The sequence below is a fragment of the Oenanthe melanoleuca genome, chromosome 2, assembly GCF_029582105.1.
Source record: "Oenanthe melanoleuca isolate GR-GAL-2019-014 chromosome 2, OMel1.0, whole genome shotgun sequence".
NCBI lineage: Eukaryota > Metazoa > Chordata > Aves > Passeriformes > Muscicapidae > Oenanthe > Oenanthe melanoleuca.
Genome location: NC_079335.1, coordinates 118,580,906 through 118,597,393, shown reverse-complemented (window position 1 = coordinate 118,597,393; position 16,488 = coordinate 118,580,906). Strand labels below are relative to the sequence as shown.

Genomic DNA, 16,488 nt, shown 5'->3' with positions numbered 1-16,488 from the left:
TTCCCAACTCCTCCTCAGCACTCTTGAACAAACCCACCGTGTTCACTTTCTGACCTCTGACATTCAGATGCTAAACCACCCACAGCTCCTCGAGACTTAGCACAAGACCTGAAAAGGCTTCCACAGCATTTATTTCGTAAAGACAGTGAAAGAGCACAACAACACTGGCTGCATTTGCAGGATTTATTAACGTTGTAGTCTGCACAGGCAGACTTGGATGCTGCATAGAGATCCTTTTCAGGATCCTGCGCGCCCTGTCATCTGGTGCCGGTTTCAGGAATGGAGGATGCCACGGGGCTGGCCATCGGAGACCGGAGATCGGCACACCAACCCCGTAGCGCAGCCGGGCGGGGGCCCGTGTGTCAGGGCAAGGTGCCCAGGTGGGTTTTACCTGCCGGGAAAGCGCCGGCAGCCCCATCCTCCGCGGGGAGCGGAGCGGGGCCGGCCGCAGGTCGCACCTTGGCCCGGCGGGGCTTTCCTGGCCCGCACGCCGCGGTGCTTTCCGGGCACGGTTAACCTTTGCGTTACTCCCACTGCGCCCGCAGGGTTGGAAACTCCGCGCAGAAATCATTCGGGGAGGGCGGTAAAGGAGGGGAGGTGTTTTTAGGCGACATGAAGTGACAGGGGGTGTTTTGCCGGCCCGCACCAGGGCTGCTGCCAGCGGCTCGGCCCGGGGGAGCGGCGGCGTTCCGGGGGCCGGGGGCAGCGCCGCGGGGTGCGGAGGTGCTGACGGGGCGCGGGTCACACGGAGCGAGGGCCGGCACTGCCGGCGGGGCGGGGCGCAGCGGCTGCCACGGGGCCGGGGCGGCGGGCGAGGTGCGGCGGGGGCCGGCGGCGCAGCGCTCTGCCCGCGGCCTTCGCCCGCCTCCCCGCCCGGGGCAGCGGCCGTGCCGAGCTCGGGAGCCGCGGCCGAACAAAGGCGCGGGCGGGCACAGCGACTTCAGGGCCGGGCCCGGCCCCGCGCTCCCGCCTGCCCGCTGCCGTCTCCTGGCAACCCGCGGGGACCGCGGGCCCGGCCGGCACCGTCCGCGCCGGGGCCGGACAGCGCCGCGCAGCGCAGCCGGCCGCGGTCTCCTGCGCCCCCCTCGCCGCGCCCGGCACACCCCGGTCCCCCGGCGGCGGCTCGGGACGGCGGCGGGCAGCGCCCACCTGGCCCCGGCGGGGGCGGGCAGGGGGCGGCCGTCCCCGCCCCCCCCGGCAGCCGCCCTCTTCGCCCGAGGGAGGTGCGGAGCCGGCGGCGCCGCTCCCCGCGCGGTGCCAGCGGCCTCCCCGCGCCCCCCGGGCAGGGCGGGCGGCGAGGCGCCGCCGGCGCGCCGGGCTGGAGGCGGATGGAGGGAGCCAAGCTCCGCGCTCGGCCGGGGCCCCGCTGCCGCCGAGGGGGGGCCGGCCCTGGCGGGGCGCGGGGGCGCGGCTGGCGCTGCCCCCGGGATGCGGCGGCCCCCGCCCGCCCCGCCGAGCGCCCTACCTGTGCCGGGCCCGCCGCCGCCCCTCCCCCGGCCCCGCCGCCGCCGCCCCCGCGGGGGCCGGGACTGAGCGCGCCGCGGCGCCGAGACGCGGCCCCGAGAAGAGGGCGAGGGAGCGCTGCCGGCCGCGGCGCATGATGTGGGTGCCGCTGCTGGCGTGCCTCACCGCGGGGATCGTCTCCGTGCCCAGGTGCCAGCGCGGCCCCGGAGCCTTCCTGGGGGCGGCCTGGCTGCTGGCGGCCGTGCCGGGACTCTGCCAGCGCTGTAAGTGTCCGAGCGCCTGGGGCTGCTCGCCGTGCCCCGGCTGGTCGGGGCTGTGGCCGGGCTCGGTTCTGGCGCGGGGTCGTGCATGGGCGGGGGGCTCGCCGGGGCCCAGCGGCCGCCCCGGGGCACAGCGCTGACAGCTGGGACCGCCCGGCGCCGCCGGCACTCGCCGGTACCTGCAGGGAGAGCCGGGCTGGAGCGGCTGCCCAGCCTCACTGCCCGGGCCAGCCCGGGATTTCGCTGTCCTCGCCTTTAGGGAGCCTTTAGGCTCCCGCGGGGCCGGCGGGAGGATCGCCCTCCGGGGTGCTGCGGGTCCTGAAGCGCACCCTCCGCGGCGCTCCGTGGAGCGGCACCCGGACCCGCCGGGGGCGCCCGAGCGAGGGATGGACAGCTCTTGGGGTTGGTAACACTGTTTTACGTAGTGTATATGGCATGCAGTGGCAGGGTTAAACAGGGATAGAGCTACGAGAAGATTGTCTTGTGTTTACCTTGGGAGAGTGCGCGTGTTGACAGTTCCCCGGGAGAAAAAGGCTCCGGTGAATGTGGGTAACCCCTCGCGTGGTGGAATTGCTTCCCGAAGCCCCGGGCATCAGTTTTAATGTGTGCAGGCTGAGAGCAGTTTGTGCAAATGTACTTTAGTGCAGCAGTTGACAGAGCAAGCAGGTTAGTCGAGTGTTTCATAAAGGATCTTATTTAGCTAGCTGTGGTCATAAAAGCAGATCTGGCTGTCAATCATCTTTCTGTATTTTTTTCTACTTGTGGAATAATTGACATTTCCCACTTTAAGCCTGGAGCTGATTTAAAATGTTAACATGTAACCTCTGAAACTAAGATTTACAATGGGAACAATGTATTACTCTTAAGTTCTTTATTGCATATGTGACAAATTCATGCCTGTTTCAGCAGGATTTGCCCAGTGCTATTAAAAACAATGGAATAATTTGTTAACTTTCATAGGATAATTTATTTTGCTTTTTTGGCTTTGTATTTTGAATTCAGAACCAAACTAAATGTCAATAGGAAAAGTCAAATATATTATTAAATTTCTTGTGAAACATGACATCTTCTATGTAGTATCCCAGACTCTTTTTTTATGCAGTGCAATTGAGTTGAAAGGCTAATTGAAACTTTATGAAGAGGATGGTTCTGTGCCTGAATGCAGTGTTGTGCTTGCTCATGAGTGTAGTTCCTGGGTACATGCTAGTGCAAATAATGCATCAGAGCAGAATGCCACAGGGGGGAGGTTGTGCATGGGGCTTTTGTGCCAAAGGATGCTTGCTGTCTTTGTTGTGCTTCATAGTGAAAATATATATGGGCAATGCGTCATGGGTTATGTGTTTATTGTGACAACAGCTCTCAGATTGGGCAGACTGTAACTCACATAGACCTTGTTTTTTTTCCTTTTCATTTGAAACCTCTGCTAATTCATGAAAGCTGAAAGGCACACTGAATTCTTTCCTTCATACATAATCACTTTACAGGCTACAGCCGCAGTTGAAGCAAGAAAAGTTTTCTGTTTTGTTTTTCTGTGAATGAACTCGTGAAATTTTTTGTTATTATTAATGCTGTTTGTGATTTTTACTTTTGGTTGTGATATTTACATTGGTTGCAGTGCAGCACCACCTGGATTCTTTGAATGTCTGCAGGCTGCTTTGAGAGAGACTGGGCAGCAGCTCCATGTACAGATATTTGGCAGCATGGCTTTGTTCAAGCAGCCACTCCTCTTTGCTTCTCCATCGACAGTGCTGGGCATGGAGAAAAGCATCATGCTGTTCCTGTGCCATCAGCAAGTCCAGTTTATTTATGTGCAGATTTGGCAGAACCTGCATATCTGTTGTACTGAATCTCCAGTTCTAAAAGAGACTGGAAATAATATGAAGTGTACATGGAACTCAAATTTATTTCATTCTTTTTGGAGCATTTGTGGCTCTTCTAATTGAAAAATGGTGAGCTTGATACTACCTGAGGTATTTGTTCTGCAAACTGCAGTTTGAGATGTAAGTCATTGCTTGGGGATAAGTAAATGTAGAATTTTGTGCAGGGTTTGAAGTTACAAGGAGTGCTAAAGGAAATCTCACAATGCTGTAAATTTTCAATTCCCAGATTACAGGTTCTGTAAGCTCAGATAAAAAGTGTAGTATAGCTGCCTTCTACAAAGAGTCCCTTGTTCAATAAGTCTCACCAAAAGGAAATTTTCAGCTTAGTAAGCCAACTATAACAAATACCTGACATAAGAATCAAGCTAATTCTGTAGGGATTTCTACAGATCCCTACATTTATGTTTGAACATTAAAACCTGACAAACTCCTAAAGATGTAAACCAGTGAACTGAATAAAAGCTGGATTCTACACTAAAAGCATGTATATGCATTCTGCTAACCAGTTGAGTAAGTGCTCACTTCAATGAAGACAGTTCCCTCACCTTTTTCAGAAACCAACTGCTGAAACTCTTTTTTTTTACATGTTGTATAAGTAAATGGGCTATGTGGGGCTTAAGTACTGAAGAATGACTGATTGGTCAGGGTTTACTGAGGACATAGGTTCAACTCTCAGCAGTATGCCGAAACCACTTATAATTAATATTAAAATTTGAAAACTAAGGTATTTGGTGCTTTCCAGGATACCTAGGGAGTACCTCTATGAAGCTCAAGTAAACAGAGTGTACTTGTGATGTGCAAACAGGGATGGGATGGAATGATAAATCTTTATCTCTGGTTTAAAAGTTGGAGAACAGTCACACAGCAATTCTCTTAGATAACTGTGATTGACAGTCTCTTTAAATACCAACTTTAACAGTTTGTATTTTCAGTCTTCTTGAGAGTGTAATTTGGAAAGACCACAGGAGAAAGTGAGGGATCTGTGATCATTAAGGGGTCAGTTGTTAATTGATTTATGCCAATAACATGACTTTTGATTGATTAATTTTCTCCCATCAAGGTCTTTGGTGCTTTGCCAGTCTTGTCACATCCGATTTCCATGTGTTCCCTCCAGTAAGAAAGTTTTATAAACCATTACCATGTTCCTTCTCAAAGGAATAAGAAAAGTTATTCAAACCACCCATGGAAGTTTTTGAAAGGATGTGATCAGGAAATGTCCCATGACACACACACAAGCACACAAAAAGTCTGAAATAAAAGATACATCATGCTAGCTTTAATTGGTGTTTGTCTGTTAATTCTCTTGTGTACTCATGCGGCCTGTTTCCTTTTGGGACTCCATGGAAGAAACTGAGTTGTATGGAATACCCAACATTGAGCCAGTTCGGCTTTACCTGAGGCTTAGAACAATCCAAGAAGAGAAAACTTATTTTTCATTTCCTGAGTCTGCGTGGGTGTTGTGCTCCCTGGGGCTAATGGACCATCTTTGGGAAAGCCAGTCTTTTGGCAACCTTTGGGAACCAGCCGTTGGGAAAAACAACCTGGGTGTTTAAGAGGGCTGTAAGTTGCAGCTCTGAGTAGTGAGGGGGAGGTTGGTTTATGTGTACATTGCTCAAGGAGGGTATTTTGCCAATAACATGCATACATTAGCTTTGTCTCTTTGGGGGGCTTGTGTGGTAAGGTTCTTTTTTTATTTTATGGGTTTTACAAGTTGAATGAAACTCGTAGTTGCGTGTTAGTATTTACAATGTTTTCATGCCGCAGGTGTTTGAGATGAGACTGGGAAAAGAGAGGAGAGGGGCAGTTTATGAACTGCTGAGGAAAGTTGTCAAGGCAGCCTGAAGATTGCATGCAGCAGAAATACTCTACAATTTGAAGAGGCAGTTGTTTCTTTTTGGGCCCTTAAACTTTCGAGGACTGGAACTGCAATGATGGAGAAAACAAAACTACACCCCATTAGTCAAGAGGCCTGAATGAATAAATTTGATTTTCCATTAAAGTGCAATCTAAGTTTAATTTATTTCCCCAGACCATCAGAAAGATGTAAGAGTGTGAACTTCATTGAAGCTAAAGAAAATCTTCATTAAATGACCCCCATTCTACAAGTGGACATTAAAATGTCAGATTATAACCTCCTTTGTACTTTATAGAGCACATAAATGCTGGTAATAATTTTTAAATCCCTATGGAGAATTTGTGATGACTTGTCCATTTTGTGTCTTGAGTTTGGGACAATTAGAATTAATTACTAATTACTGTAGAAGAAAAATTGAAGATATTTTGTTTACAAATTGTGTAAGGTGCATGGGGTGATATTTATCAAGACTTTTTCAGAAAGTCAGAGTCATTATTATTTTTGTAAGTTCTTACTTAGAAACTAGGCACCTCACATTTCTGGGTGCCTTCTGCCAAGTAACAGGTTGTAGGATGAGAAGAAATAGCCTCAAGTTGTTCCAGGGAAGATTTAGATTGGCTATCAATAAAAATTTCTTTACTGAAAGGGCTGTCAAGCCTTGGAACATGCTGCCTGGGGAAGTGGACAAGTCACCATCCCTAGAGAGATTTGAAAGACACATAGATGTGATGCGTAGAACATGTTTTAGTGGTGGACTTGTGCTGGGTTAACAGTTGGACTTGAGGGTTTAAAGGGTCCTTTCCAGCCTAAATGATTCTATGATTCAGTGAGGTATTCCTGAGCTGACGTGTGCCTTTCTTATCCTCATCTCTGAAGTCCCACCACTTATATGAAGATAGAATCATTCAAGACTAAAACTTGAAGAACAGAAGCCTCAGACAGGTGCATATAAACTCAAGTTTTTCATGTAAATATATATCAATATAGAGGATTAGTGGTAGACTTGGCAGTATTGGGTTAAGCGCTGGTCTATGTGATCTTAGCGGTCCTTTCCAACCTAAATTACTGATTCTATCCTATGATTCTGTGAATAGATCTGATGTAAGAAACATTAACCTTAATGTACAAATTAAATCTACATTACCTACGTGATTTTTTTTTTTTCAACAATGTAGATTTTAAAATCTTCACGTAGAAAAACTGTCCTTTTTTAGATCAGGATAGGTGTATCTTAGACAGTGACTGGGATTTAATGAGTTCTCTCAGGGTAAGAAGGACAAGTGGAATAACTTGGCATTCTGACCTTTGAAGTTTGCTTAGTGTTCATAAAATATATTAATGGCACTAAATTCATATGTTACATTTTTGAAGCTTACATATGTGAACTATTTAGTTCTTTTACTGTGACTGGTAATCCAGACATCTTAGTAGAAATTGTACCTCTCATGATGAATTTACTGAAAAAGAAAACTGGAGAAGAATATTGTTTCCATTTTGTTAATAAACTTTCTGGTTTGGTTTTGTTGGGTTTTTGTTTGGGGTTTTTTGTTTGTTTTGTTTTCTGTTTTGTTTTTTTGTTGTTTGTTTTTTGTTTTTTTTTTTTAATAGAATTCTTAAGGCTTCGGTGCTTCTCATTCTACTTGCATTCTCCTTTACAGCAAAATCCCGTTTTCAAAGTCGTGTATATCCACTACTAATTGCTGACTTCTGTCTAACCAGTGGAAAGATGTAATAATTCTTTCTCATCCACTTAAGCAGACACAATTTTTGATGGACAAAATAGAACACAGTCTGTTATTCCTTTCTAGGTACTTGAACTTTGATAATTTTTTTTCTTTTGGTAGTTTACATAAGTGGACTCGGGCTATTTAGTTTAACTTTTGCGAAGGAAGTGGGCTCTAATGAATTAGTTCACTGTACACTGTAATGGAACCTTTCTCCAAGAAGAAAAGTAAGCTTCTTGCCAGCCATTCAGGATTCCCCCTTGTTCTGGTGGCAGAACAAGAATAACCCCTTGAGCAAAATGTAAGTGTTTCAGGATGATTGGAATTTACAGCATTAAAAAGCTGCCAAGAAAGCAACTTCTAGCTGAGGCTAAATTGGCCTAAATTGAAAACTTTGCAAAGCTCATAATTGACTTTTTTCTTTATATGTTTCTCTGCTTCCCATGACTTCATTGTCATATGCCTGTGGTGACTTCTTGGTATTTACCCATGGTGACAATAATAATGTGTCTGAAGTATTTATGGTCATCAAAAGATACTGAGACAGATTTTTTAACTGTGGTTATTGGAGGAGGAAATTTCTGTAGCTTCAGGCGAGTAGAATGATGTTCCTGGATGTTTGATTTTTATTTTACTTTAGGCCTCTTCTCTGCCCACTGATTTAGGAATTAGGTTGTTAGCAGCAGTAGTTCACTGGGTTCAGATATTGAAGACTTTAGTATTTTTTGGTGTTTTGCAATTGTAGCAGTGTTATTAACACAGCTGCATGATGTATGGTGGCATCACAAAAGTAGTCCAAGTATGATTAAACCAGTAGCTGCCCTTTCCAAAATAAATTCTGTTCCTTCTCTATATTCAAGGGAATTAGGCTGAGTGAATTCTTTTTTTTCTATACTTGAGAGTACAATTTATTTCCATCTTATCTCTGCAGGGTGGAAAGGGTTAGTGTTATGCTGAGGACAACTTGCTTCTCTCAGATGGGAACTTCTTCCTGGAAACAACCAAGTTCCCATCTTTTTGTTCAAACAAGACTACCAGGAAATAAGAAAACTCATAACAACTTACATGCTGGCACAAATGGCACAAAATAACTAAATAAAACTAATGACATCAGCAAGCAGGCTCTTCCAATCTAAGCAAAATTTTGGAGTGCATTTTGCTGTTAAAAATGTTGTGGCATTACTTCAGAACATGAAATAAACCACTACCTGTTTAAAACCTAGAATCTGCATGTTTGAAGTTTGTCCCTTAGAGAGCATTTAAGCTGCACCTGCAGACCATTCACATATGTGAATGCTTCCTTGAAGGAGCAGAAGCAGAAGCTTGCATTCAAACAGTCTGTGTGCACCTGTAGTTTAGTTATAGTTAGTACGTGAGTCTGCATATTTTATAGCCTGCAGTCATGTTTTGTGTAATCTTTGCCCCCAGATTATAAAAATTTATCAGGCTAAACCTAAAACAGAGGTTTGGCCAGTGTCTGTTCCTAGACAAGTGGGTTTGGTTTTGAGGTTTTTAATTAGGAAAAAATCCCAGAGAGTTTTTTACCAATTTGTCTCAGGGACAATAACCATCTTTGGAGATTGAAAATAGTGTTGAAAAGCAAATTACTGAAATCACAAATACCAAAGATTGGGATTCTAGAAAACAGTAACATTTTTTAAATATCCCTCTTGCATAAATGCTCCTCCCTATCTTGTGGGCTACATACAAGTCCTTAGGGAGTAGTATTTATCTTCTCTGATACTAGTCATAGCTTTTATTTAATATTCTTGAGGTTCTCTCATTGTGAGTGTGAACTATGTATTATGCCTTCAATGTTTTTTAACTCTGACCTGTCTCCATATTCCACATGTGCACAGCTTTTGGTTTGGTGCTTTTGGTTTGTTTCAGGAAAATCTTCTGTATAAGGACAATTCAGTTTATAATTTTATGTTCAGAACTAAGGGACTTGTTCTCCTAGGTTGTCAGCTTTGGGAATTTTGGTCTAAAATGCAAAGTAAGTTTCTTCCAAACCACCATGTATACAGATAAAAGAGAGTGAAGTAAGCTGTTTGCATTGCTATGGACTAAGATCCTATCAGGTGGTCTTTGGTGACACTGTGTGGGAAGAAATAACTCTGAGCTATTCTTAGCAATTGCAGATCCTCTGCACTGCTGCTGGGTATGTGAATGAAGACACAGTGCCAGGATGAGGTCATGCTCCTCTGGGCAGAAAGCAACAATTCCGTGATGATTAGATGTGCAATTAAAAGGTGCCTTAGAGAAACAACTGGGGGTTGAAGGCATGGTTTGAGGAGGTAGAGCTATAGAAGATGTTGGGAGATAAAGCTTGGGCCTGTCTTTTATTCAAGGCTGAACTTCTTAAGCAGGCAGAAAATAGTCATTTTTATCTATCTAACTTTATAACCATCATGACCTCCTAATTAGGTAAGACTTTATAGAATACACAGGAACATACCAACCATTCAGGGCTGTTGATGGACTACTTGCTAGCACTGCATACTAATGCACAAGAAATTAAATTAGCAGTGATATATGCCACTAGCCATTCCAGGCTTTGCTTAAGCAGCATGGCTGTATTCAAGCTGGTCAACTCAGAGGGAGCTTCTAGCAGCTGTAGATGACTGGACTACAATGATTCCTATGCCCATGTTCCATCCTAGGAAACAGAATTAACACAACTTCACACATCTTGAAGTTTCCTTGAAATCAAGGGATTTAATTTCAAGAAAAAAAAAACGTTTTAAGTTCTCTGGTTCCATATGCTTTGCATTTTTATTGGTGCAAAGCTGAGGGAACAGGACCATCAAACCTGTCCATAGAAGCATTAGCTTTTATGACTGTGGGAAATGAGTCTCTTCTAATTATACAATCCTAGTAAATTTTCCTGTATGTTTTCATTTGCAGGAGACAGGATAGGTTAGTTTCTGAAGCCAAGTAGTCTTTGACTCATTGTTTGCAGGCACAAATTGCATCATCAACAAAATGTAACCATCTCCAGAAAAGCAGGAAGTTTCATAGAAATTGAGAGGCTACAACTAAAGTTGGCCAAGAAACAAAAATTGTGTTGTGAAAAATTTCAAGGTTGCATTGCTTGTTTTCAGTCTGTATTGTGGCTTGGGAACAAAGTCAGACTGGAGTAGTCAATAGCTCTGTCTCTCACAGTCAAGGTCATGTCTGAGGCTGGGGTTTGAATGTTGTGTTTTTGAGTCCTAACTGTGATGCCAGTAGCTACTATGAGTAGCTTTCAGAAATGTTGAATATATATATTTCTGGAAAAAATCTTCATAATTTATATATATACACATTAGAAACTTAGGTTGCTACTCATCTGTCTGAGGCTTATGCTCCCCAAGTCTTCACCTTGAATGTAAGTACTGGAACTTTTCAGAGAGATGAGGATAAGAGATGTAGACTCTGAGAATGTCAGGAGCATCTCTTCGAATCATAGCATCATTTAGGCTGGAAAAGACCCTGAAGATTCTCATTCTCTTGTCCAACTGTTAACCCAGCACAAGCCCATCCCTAAAACATGTTCCTAAATATCACATTCATGTCTTTTATATCTCTCCAGGGAATGGTGACTCCACCACTTCACTGGGGGCCAAGGCTTAACAGCCCTTTCAGTGAAGATATTTTTCCTGGTATTCAATCTAAACTTCCCTAGCACAACTTGAGGCCATTTCCTTTTGTCTTGTTTTTTGTTAGCTGGGAGAAGAGGCCAACCCCTGCCTTGCTGCAATGTCCTTTCAGGTAATTGTAGAGCATGATAAGGTTCCCCCAAGCTTTCTTTTCTCTAGACTAAACAACCCCAGCTCTCTCAGCTGCTCCTCATAAGGCTTGTGCCAGACCCTTCTCCAGCTCCATTGTCCTTCTCTGGACATGCTCCCACCTCAATGTCTTTTCCACTAGCAGCTTTCCAGCCCCTTTTCCCCCAGCCTGGGGGCTGCTCTGACTGAAATGCTGAACCCAACACTTCCCCTTATTGAGCCTTACATAGTTGCTCAAAGCCTAGTATGAATATCTTCTCTAATTACAGAGGTGTCCATACACTTCTTGGGAGCTCCATGTCTACGTGCCATTACAGAGCAGACTTACTATGCATTTTCTATCCTCCAGCATGAGCTCTGACTGTTGTTTTCTGCCAGGGCTTTCCTAATGCTGTGTTGACAGAGGTGTCCTCCCCTTTTGTCTGCGCTGTTCAGCTGAAATCCAGCGTCAACTCTCTCCAGTGACATCACTCAGATCTTGCACAATGTGCAAAAAAGGAAGATCTTGGAGTTTTTTCCTGCATGTTTTGCAAATGCACAAACCCACACAGGGCAGACTGCTGCATTGCTTTGCATTTTAATGGCTTTTAAAACCACTTGTGTTGCTCTCACTAATGACCCTGCTGTTCAAAAGGTTCTGTGTTTGTACGGTAATATAGATTAATTTGGGACCCCCAAAACTCTCAGTATATTGCAGAGTTAGGAATGGAAAGTCCCTATCAATTATCAGGACTTGTTCACTAGTCATTCTTTTCACTGCATTTATTTAGATGTGTAAAGACTTCTTATTCAATTCTCACCTCCATCTCTTACCATCTCTGTAACCTCACTATGGTTTATCTCTTCCAGTTCCATTTTTCTTTTCAGGAACACTGTAACAGTTGCTTAGTTTGGTTTTGGGACTTTTTTTAGCTTGTTATTTTATTTGTTTGTTTGGAAAGATGTTTTTATTCACTTGCCAGGTTTACAGAAGTATTTTTTGAGAGCTCAGAATTTAACAGTGTTTTGCACCTTTCTTTTACACATCTTTATTTTCTTAGCAAAATCATGAGTCTACCATGCAAAGTTTTAGTTTACTGCTTCTTCTGTTGCTGGCAAAAAACATTTTAAAATCAGTGTGCGGCTAATTTTCTTTCTGTCTGAATAATGAAACTAAAGTGCCCAACCATTAATGGAGAAGTGAAACAAATCAACAAATCCCATATGTAATAGAAAAAAAAAAGGGAGAAGAAAGAAAAGTTGCTTGGTATTCTTCTTAAGTAATCTTAGGATTTTATTACAAAACATAAAAAATGTACAGTATTCAAGTTGAAATCTCCTTTCCTGGGCAAGGTTGAGTACCTCTTAAAGCTGATTTTGAGGCATATCTTGTAATCTTATTGGAAAATTTGGTGATGGCATAGTGTGCTTTTAAAGCATGGCACAAAAGGCAGAGAGAATTATTTCTGGTCTGGAAAAAAAAAGAGGGGAAAAATCCCTAATTCCAGGACTGGGTTTTAGGATTGGCAGTTAAAGTACAGACACTAGTTTTTTTCCTGTAATCTGAGCAAGTAATTGTCCAACACAATAATCATGGAAAAATAATCCCTCCTCTGTGGCATTTTTATAATGCTTTTCATTGTACCTGCACACTCAGCCAAAGGGAATTAGGAATCCATGTATTAGGTGGGACAGCCACTGTCTGTCTCCTCTGTAGGATCATGTTGCTCTGTTCTGAAGACAGAAAGGTGAAGGTAACTGCAGTTTATTACATAAAAGCTGCAGCTTTCCTCATTAATTGGGCTATACATGAGTTACTGAAGGCCTCATTCATTATCTGTGCAGAGGGATAGCCTGTCTGATTGCTGCCCTAGAACAAGATTAGATGCACAATTGAAGGAAAAGCAGCTCTGTGGAAGCTGGATAATTTCCTGTCTTCTTGCCTTAATGAGTGTTCACCAGTCTGAAGGCCATGATCAGGGAGTATAAGCTGCAAACTACATTTTGGCTTACTCTTTTAAGAAAGCAAGTGGTACACCCTCCAAAACCAGCACAAGCGTGTACCAACTGTGAAGCTGATACAAATCCAAATTCTTGGCTGTACTTGAACAAAGTGCTGTCTGTTTGAAAACCTGTTTAACATCCCCTCTGAGATGCCAAAGTGCTTTATTGCTATTTCATCTCTGAGATAAATACCCTGACTGTGATAAGGTTACTTTCATAACAAGGAGGCAGGATATAATTATAACATATATGATGTTTGTCTTGCCTTGATCCCTCTTGTTGCAGAGAGTTTAGGCTTGCCACACCTGTGATCACTGTAAATAGCTGCAGTTGTTGGGGCATGGTTGTAATTTTGTGGAGTAGGCTGGAAAAGTGTAGTTTAACCTGATGCACTTTTTATTATATGCATATGCCTGTGCAGTTCCCAGCACAGAATTTGGCCCTTGTTGAAAATACCTTTTGGCATACATCAGTTCAAACTAAGCCAGTAGAAACTAGCCCTTAGCTTTGGCTGAACAGTAACTCAGTCTTGTCTGGACTCTGTTTTTGGTGAAGTGGCAGGAAAAATCTCAGTTCTTTTTTAAGTCAACTCATAAAAAAATATTTCTTGCTTTGCCATGATTCTTCTTAAGTGACTGAAAAGTTTATACTTAAACAGTTATGGTTTTAGAGTAGGCTTACAACTAAATAATAAATATTTGATGAATGAAAGCACGTCCATAAATGTTACTGTTATAATGGACTATGTAGTTGGGAACCAGAGTAGTGATGTAGATAGAATAATAAATAAAGAAATTAATTCAACTTTTTCAAGTTTCTCTTCATTTAAAAAATATAAATAAATTCGACCTTTTGCTCCAATGGTACCAAGCTTGTCTATTGCCAATCTGTGACTTCTTGTGGTGAAAATAGAGCTCTTGAGACTGGAGAGTTATCAGCAAAGAGATTTGCATCCAGCAGTACCATATATCTCATTTGTTAAAGTGTTTTATCTTCTGTGATAACACTGAAACTGGATTTTAAGATTTTTTTTTCTGTTTTAGTGGTCTGCAAAGGCACACAGACCCCCCTATATTTTACTAGACAGGCTGTATTAATAACCTAAATCAAGTTTCAATAGATTACATAAACTAACCATACAGAAAAAAAATTGGGACAGTTATTTTTCATTCAGTTTTCCAATGCATTTGGAAAATGGCACAGACACATACTGTTATTTTTTTAGCAAGTGCATATTAAAAAAAACAGATGTTAACATTTTGTTATATGGTCAATGGCATTTAAATTAAAGTATGTGTTTTGCAGATAAGATTATATGTCTTAAGAAAGGAGTCTCAGATATTATTGCAGGAAATCACTTAGGCCATACTTATTATTTGGCTTACTTGGTTTACTGATTGCAATGACAATTTCTTATCTGAACAGCTAGAAATACAGGTTTCTCATTTTTTCATGTCAGCTATTTATTTTTATCAGAACAGCTCTCTCTCTTACAATGGATATTAACTTGAATGACTGACTTCAAAGTTCATGTAGTTTTCTCCCTGTTTTGCTCCATAATGGTCTTAAAACCACTATTATTCAACAGATCAGCAGTTTATATTTTTCCTTGTCCATGGACACTTTTACTGAATCTATCACTCTCTTTTTCTTGTAACAACTTTCATTTCTGCTATCTTTGATATCCAGTTGAAGATGGGAGGGATCTTTGTGTGCCAAGAACAATTACATTACTTTTATTTTTACTCCTTCAACAACTTTCCATTCTGAATATTTCATTATGAATACTGCCTAGAAAGGGATCAGTGTCAAGGTCTACAGCCCTGGGCGTGTCAGTACCTTCCCAAAACTTTCATACTTTTTTCCCTCTCCTGCAGCATGTGGTAACATTTTCTATGCTCTTTCAGACTTCAGACCATAAAGTGCAGTTGCTATCTTATAAATGCATAAAAAAGTTTTATTGTGTTAGTGCTGAATGAGCTTACTCTTATTTCACATCCAAGTTAAACTTGCTATGTTTGTTTTTATAACAAAAAAAGACCAAACAAAAACCTTTAAACCTTTCAGATTTTGTCTTGTTCTTTCCTCTCTCCTTAGCAGCTTCTCCTCTATTTATCCCTGCTAACCTCTCCCACCCTTTAATCAGTTTTCCTTGTGTTCCAGCACCTTCCTGGGCTGCTTTTCAACTTACTGTTTATATCATACCTGTAGGTATCCTTCTCATTTGTGCTTTTTGTTTTCTCACATTACCTTCATGGCAAAAATTGTCAGCAGCAATTGATATGAAGTAGAAATACAGGTGTGACCTTTGAAATTATTTAAATTGTCACTAACATACACATTATCAGTATAATGCTGCAATTGTGCTGCACTAGGCTTGTTAATGCTGATTACAGTATATGTGTTCTTGATACTAATAACAAGCAAAATGTGATTAGTTCCTTGCATCAGACGTTATTCTAAGTGACCTGTTGGGTACTAGCTGTTTATATGATACAGGATCTCATCTTAGGATCCATAGCTGAAATCAGCAAAATAAATCTAAACAAAGGATATTTTAGTACATATTTTCCTAATACAGCTGTTCACTGAGAAGTTTGTCTCATTACCTAAAAAGAGAGATGGTTTTCATTATTATTGCAGGCTGGAAAGAAATAATCTGAGACAGTGCACGTAGCCAAAACTTTGGATGGAAACCAAACCTTTCATCAAACTGTTTTAATATGATAATGCCCACTATCACAGTGGACCAATTAACATATGTAGTCTTTTGTTGTTTGCAGAAATTAAATTTATTTTGTTCCCTGTATATTTTCTAATATGGCATGCTGAACATGCCACAAAACATTGTTAAACAGCACTACTACCAAGCTGTGTATTTTGTGCCCTCCATATCACTCTTAGCAGGTGAATTCTGTCTTGTTTAGAGGTGCACTGGTCTGCAAGAGACTTGTGGTCAACATGTTGAGAGGACACACTAATGCTGGCATTCAAGCTGAGCTGACCAAGTCCCTTGAAAAGATTTCTCAATACCAGCTGCCAAAGTTTCATAGGGAAGAGTAGTAACTTAAGCAATGATTTATAAAACAAAGATGTGAAAAGGATATAAAGGACTTTGCTGGTAGACCTGTAAGTAGGCACAATTTGTGCAATTGTTGGTACAGAATGATGTGTCTTCAATCTGTGACACATGTAGTGTTGGATGCATTTCTATTTGCTTCTGGAAAAGAAAATCTTCCTCTTCTGGGAAACTATTCATTGCAGAAATGAATATGCAGAGGGGGAATATTTATAGAAGGTGAGAAAATACTTTGGGTTTCATGAGGAGTGAATAATGAATAATTCAGTCAAGTGTAAATGACTTAAAGGGAAAATGTCTGTGAAAAGATAAGCTACCTAGTAAATTTTTTTTCTGTTAGGCAATAAATCAGCAAGATGCATGCCAAAGATAAACTTGCACTTCAAAATTATTCTAAATCAGGATCTTAAAAATTTGGACTTGTGAATTGTGAATGGAGTTTATTCAATCTGTGCATATAGTTCTTGACTGTG

The 16,488-nt window shown here is 42.5% G+C and overlaps 1 protein-coding gene across 1 annotated transcript in view; it reads left to right on the top strand.

The window, feature by feature from the left end:
- Positions 1-1,531: 1,531 nt before the first annotated feature.
- The window catches only part of ITGB8 (integrin subunit beta 8), a 46,552-nt gene continuing 31,595 nt past the window's right edge, over positions 1,532-16,488 (top strand). Inside the window, exon 1 of the mRNA XM_056485063.1 lies at positions 1,532-1,727. Within this exon, the coding sequence (XP_056341038.1) occupies positions 1,598-1,727 (130 nt within the window). The 5' untranslated portion in view covers positions 1,532-1,597. The remainder of the gene's footprint in view (positions 1,728-16,488) is intronic.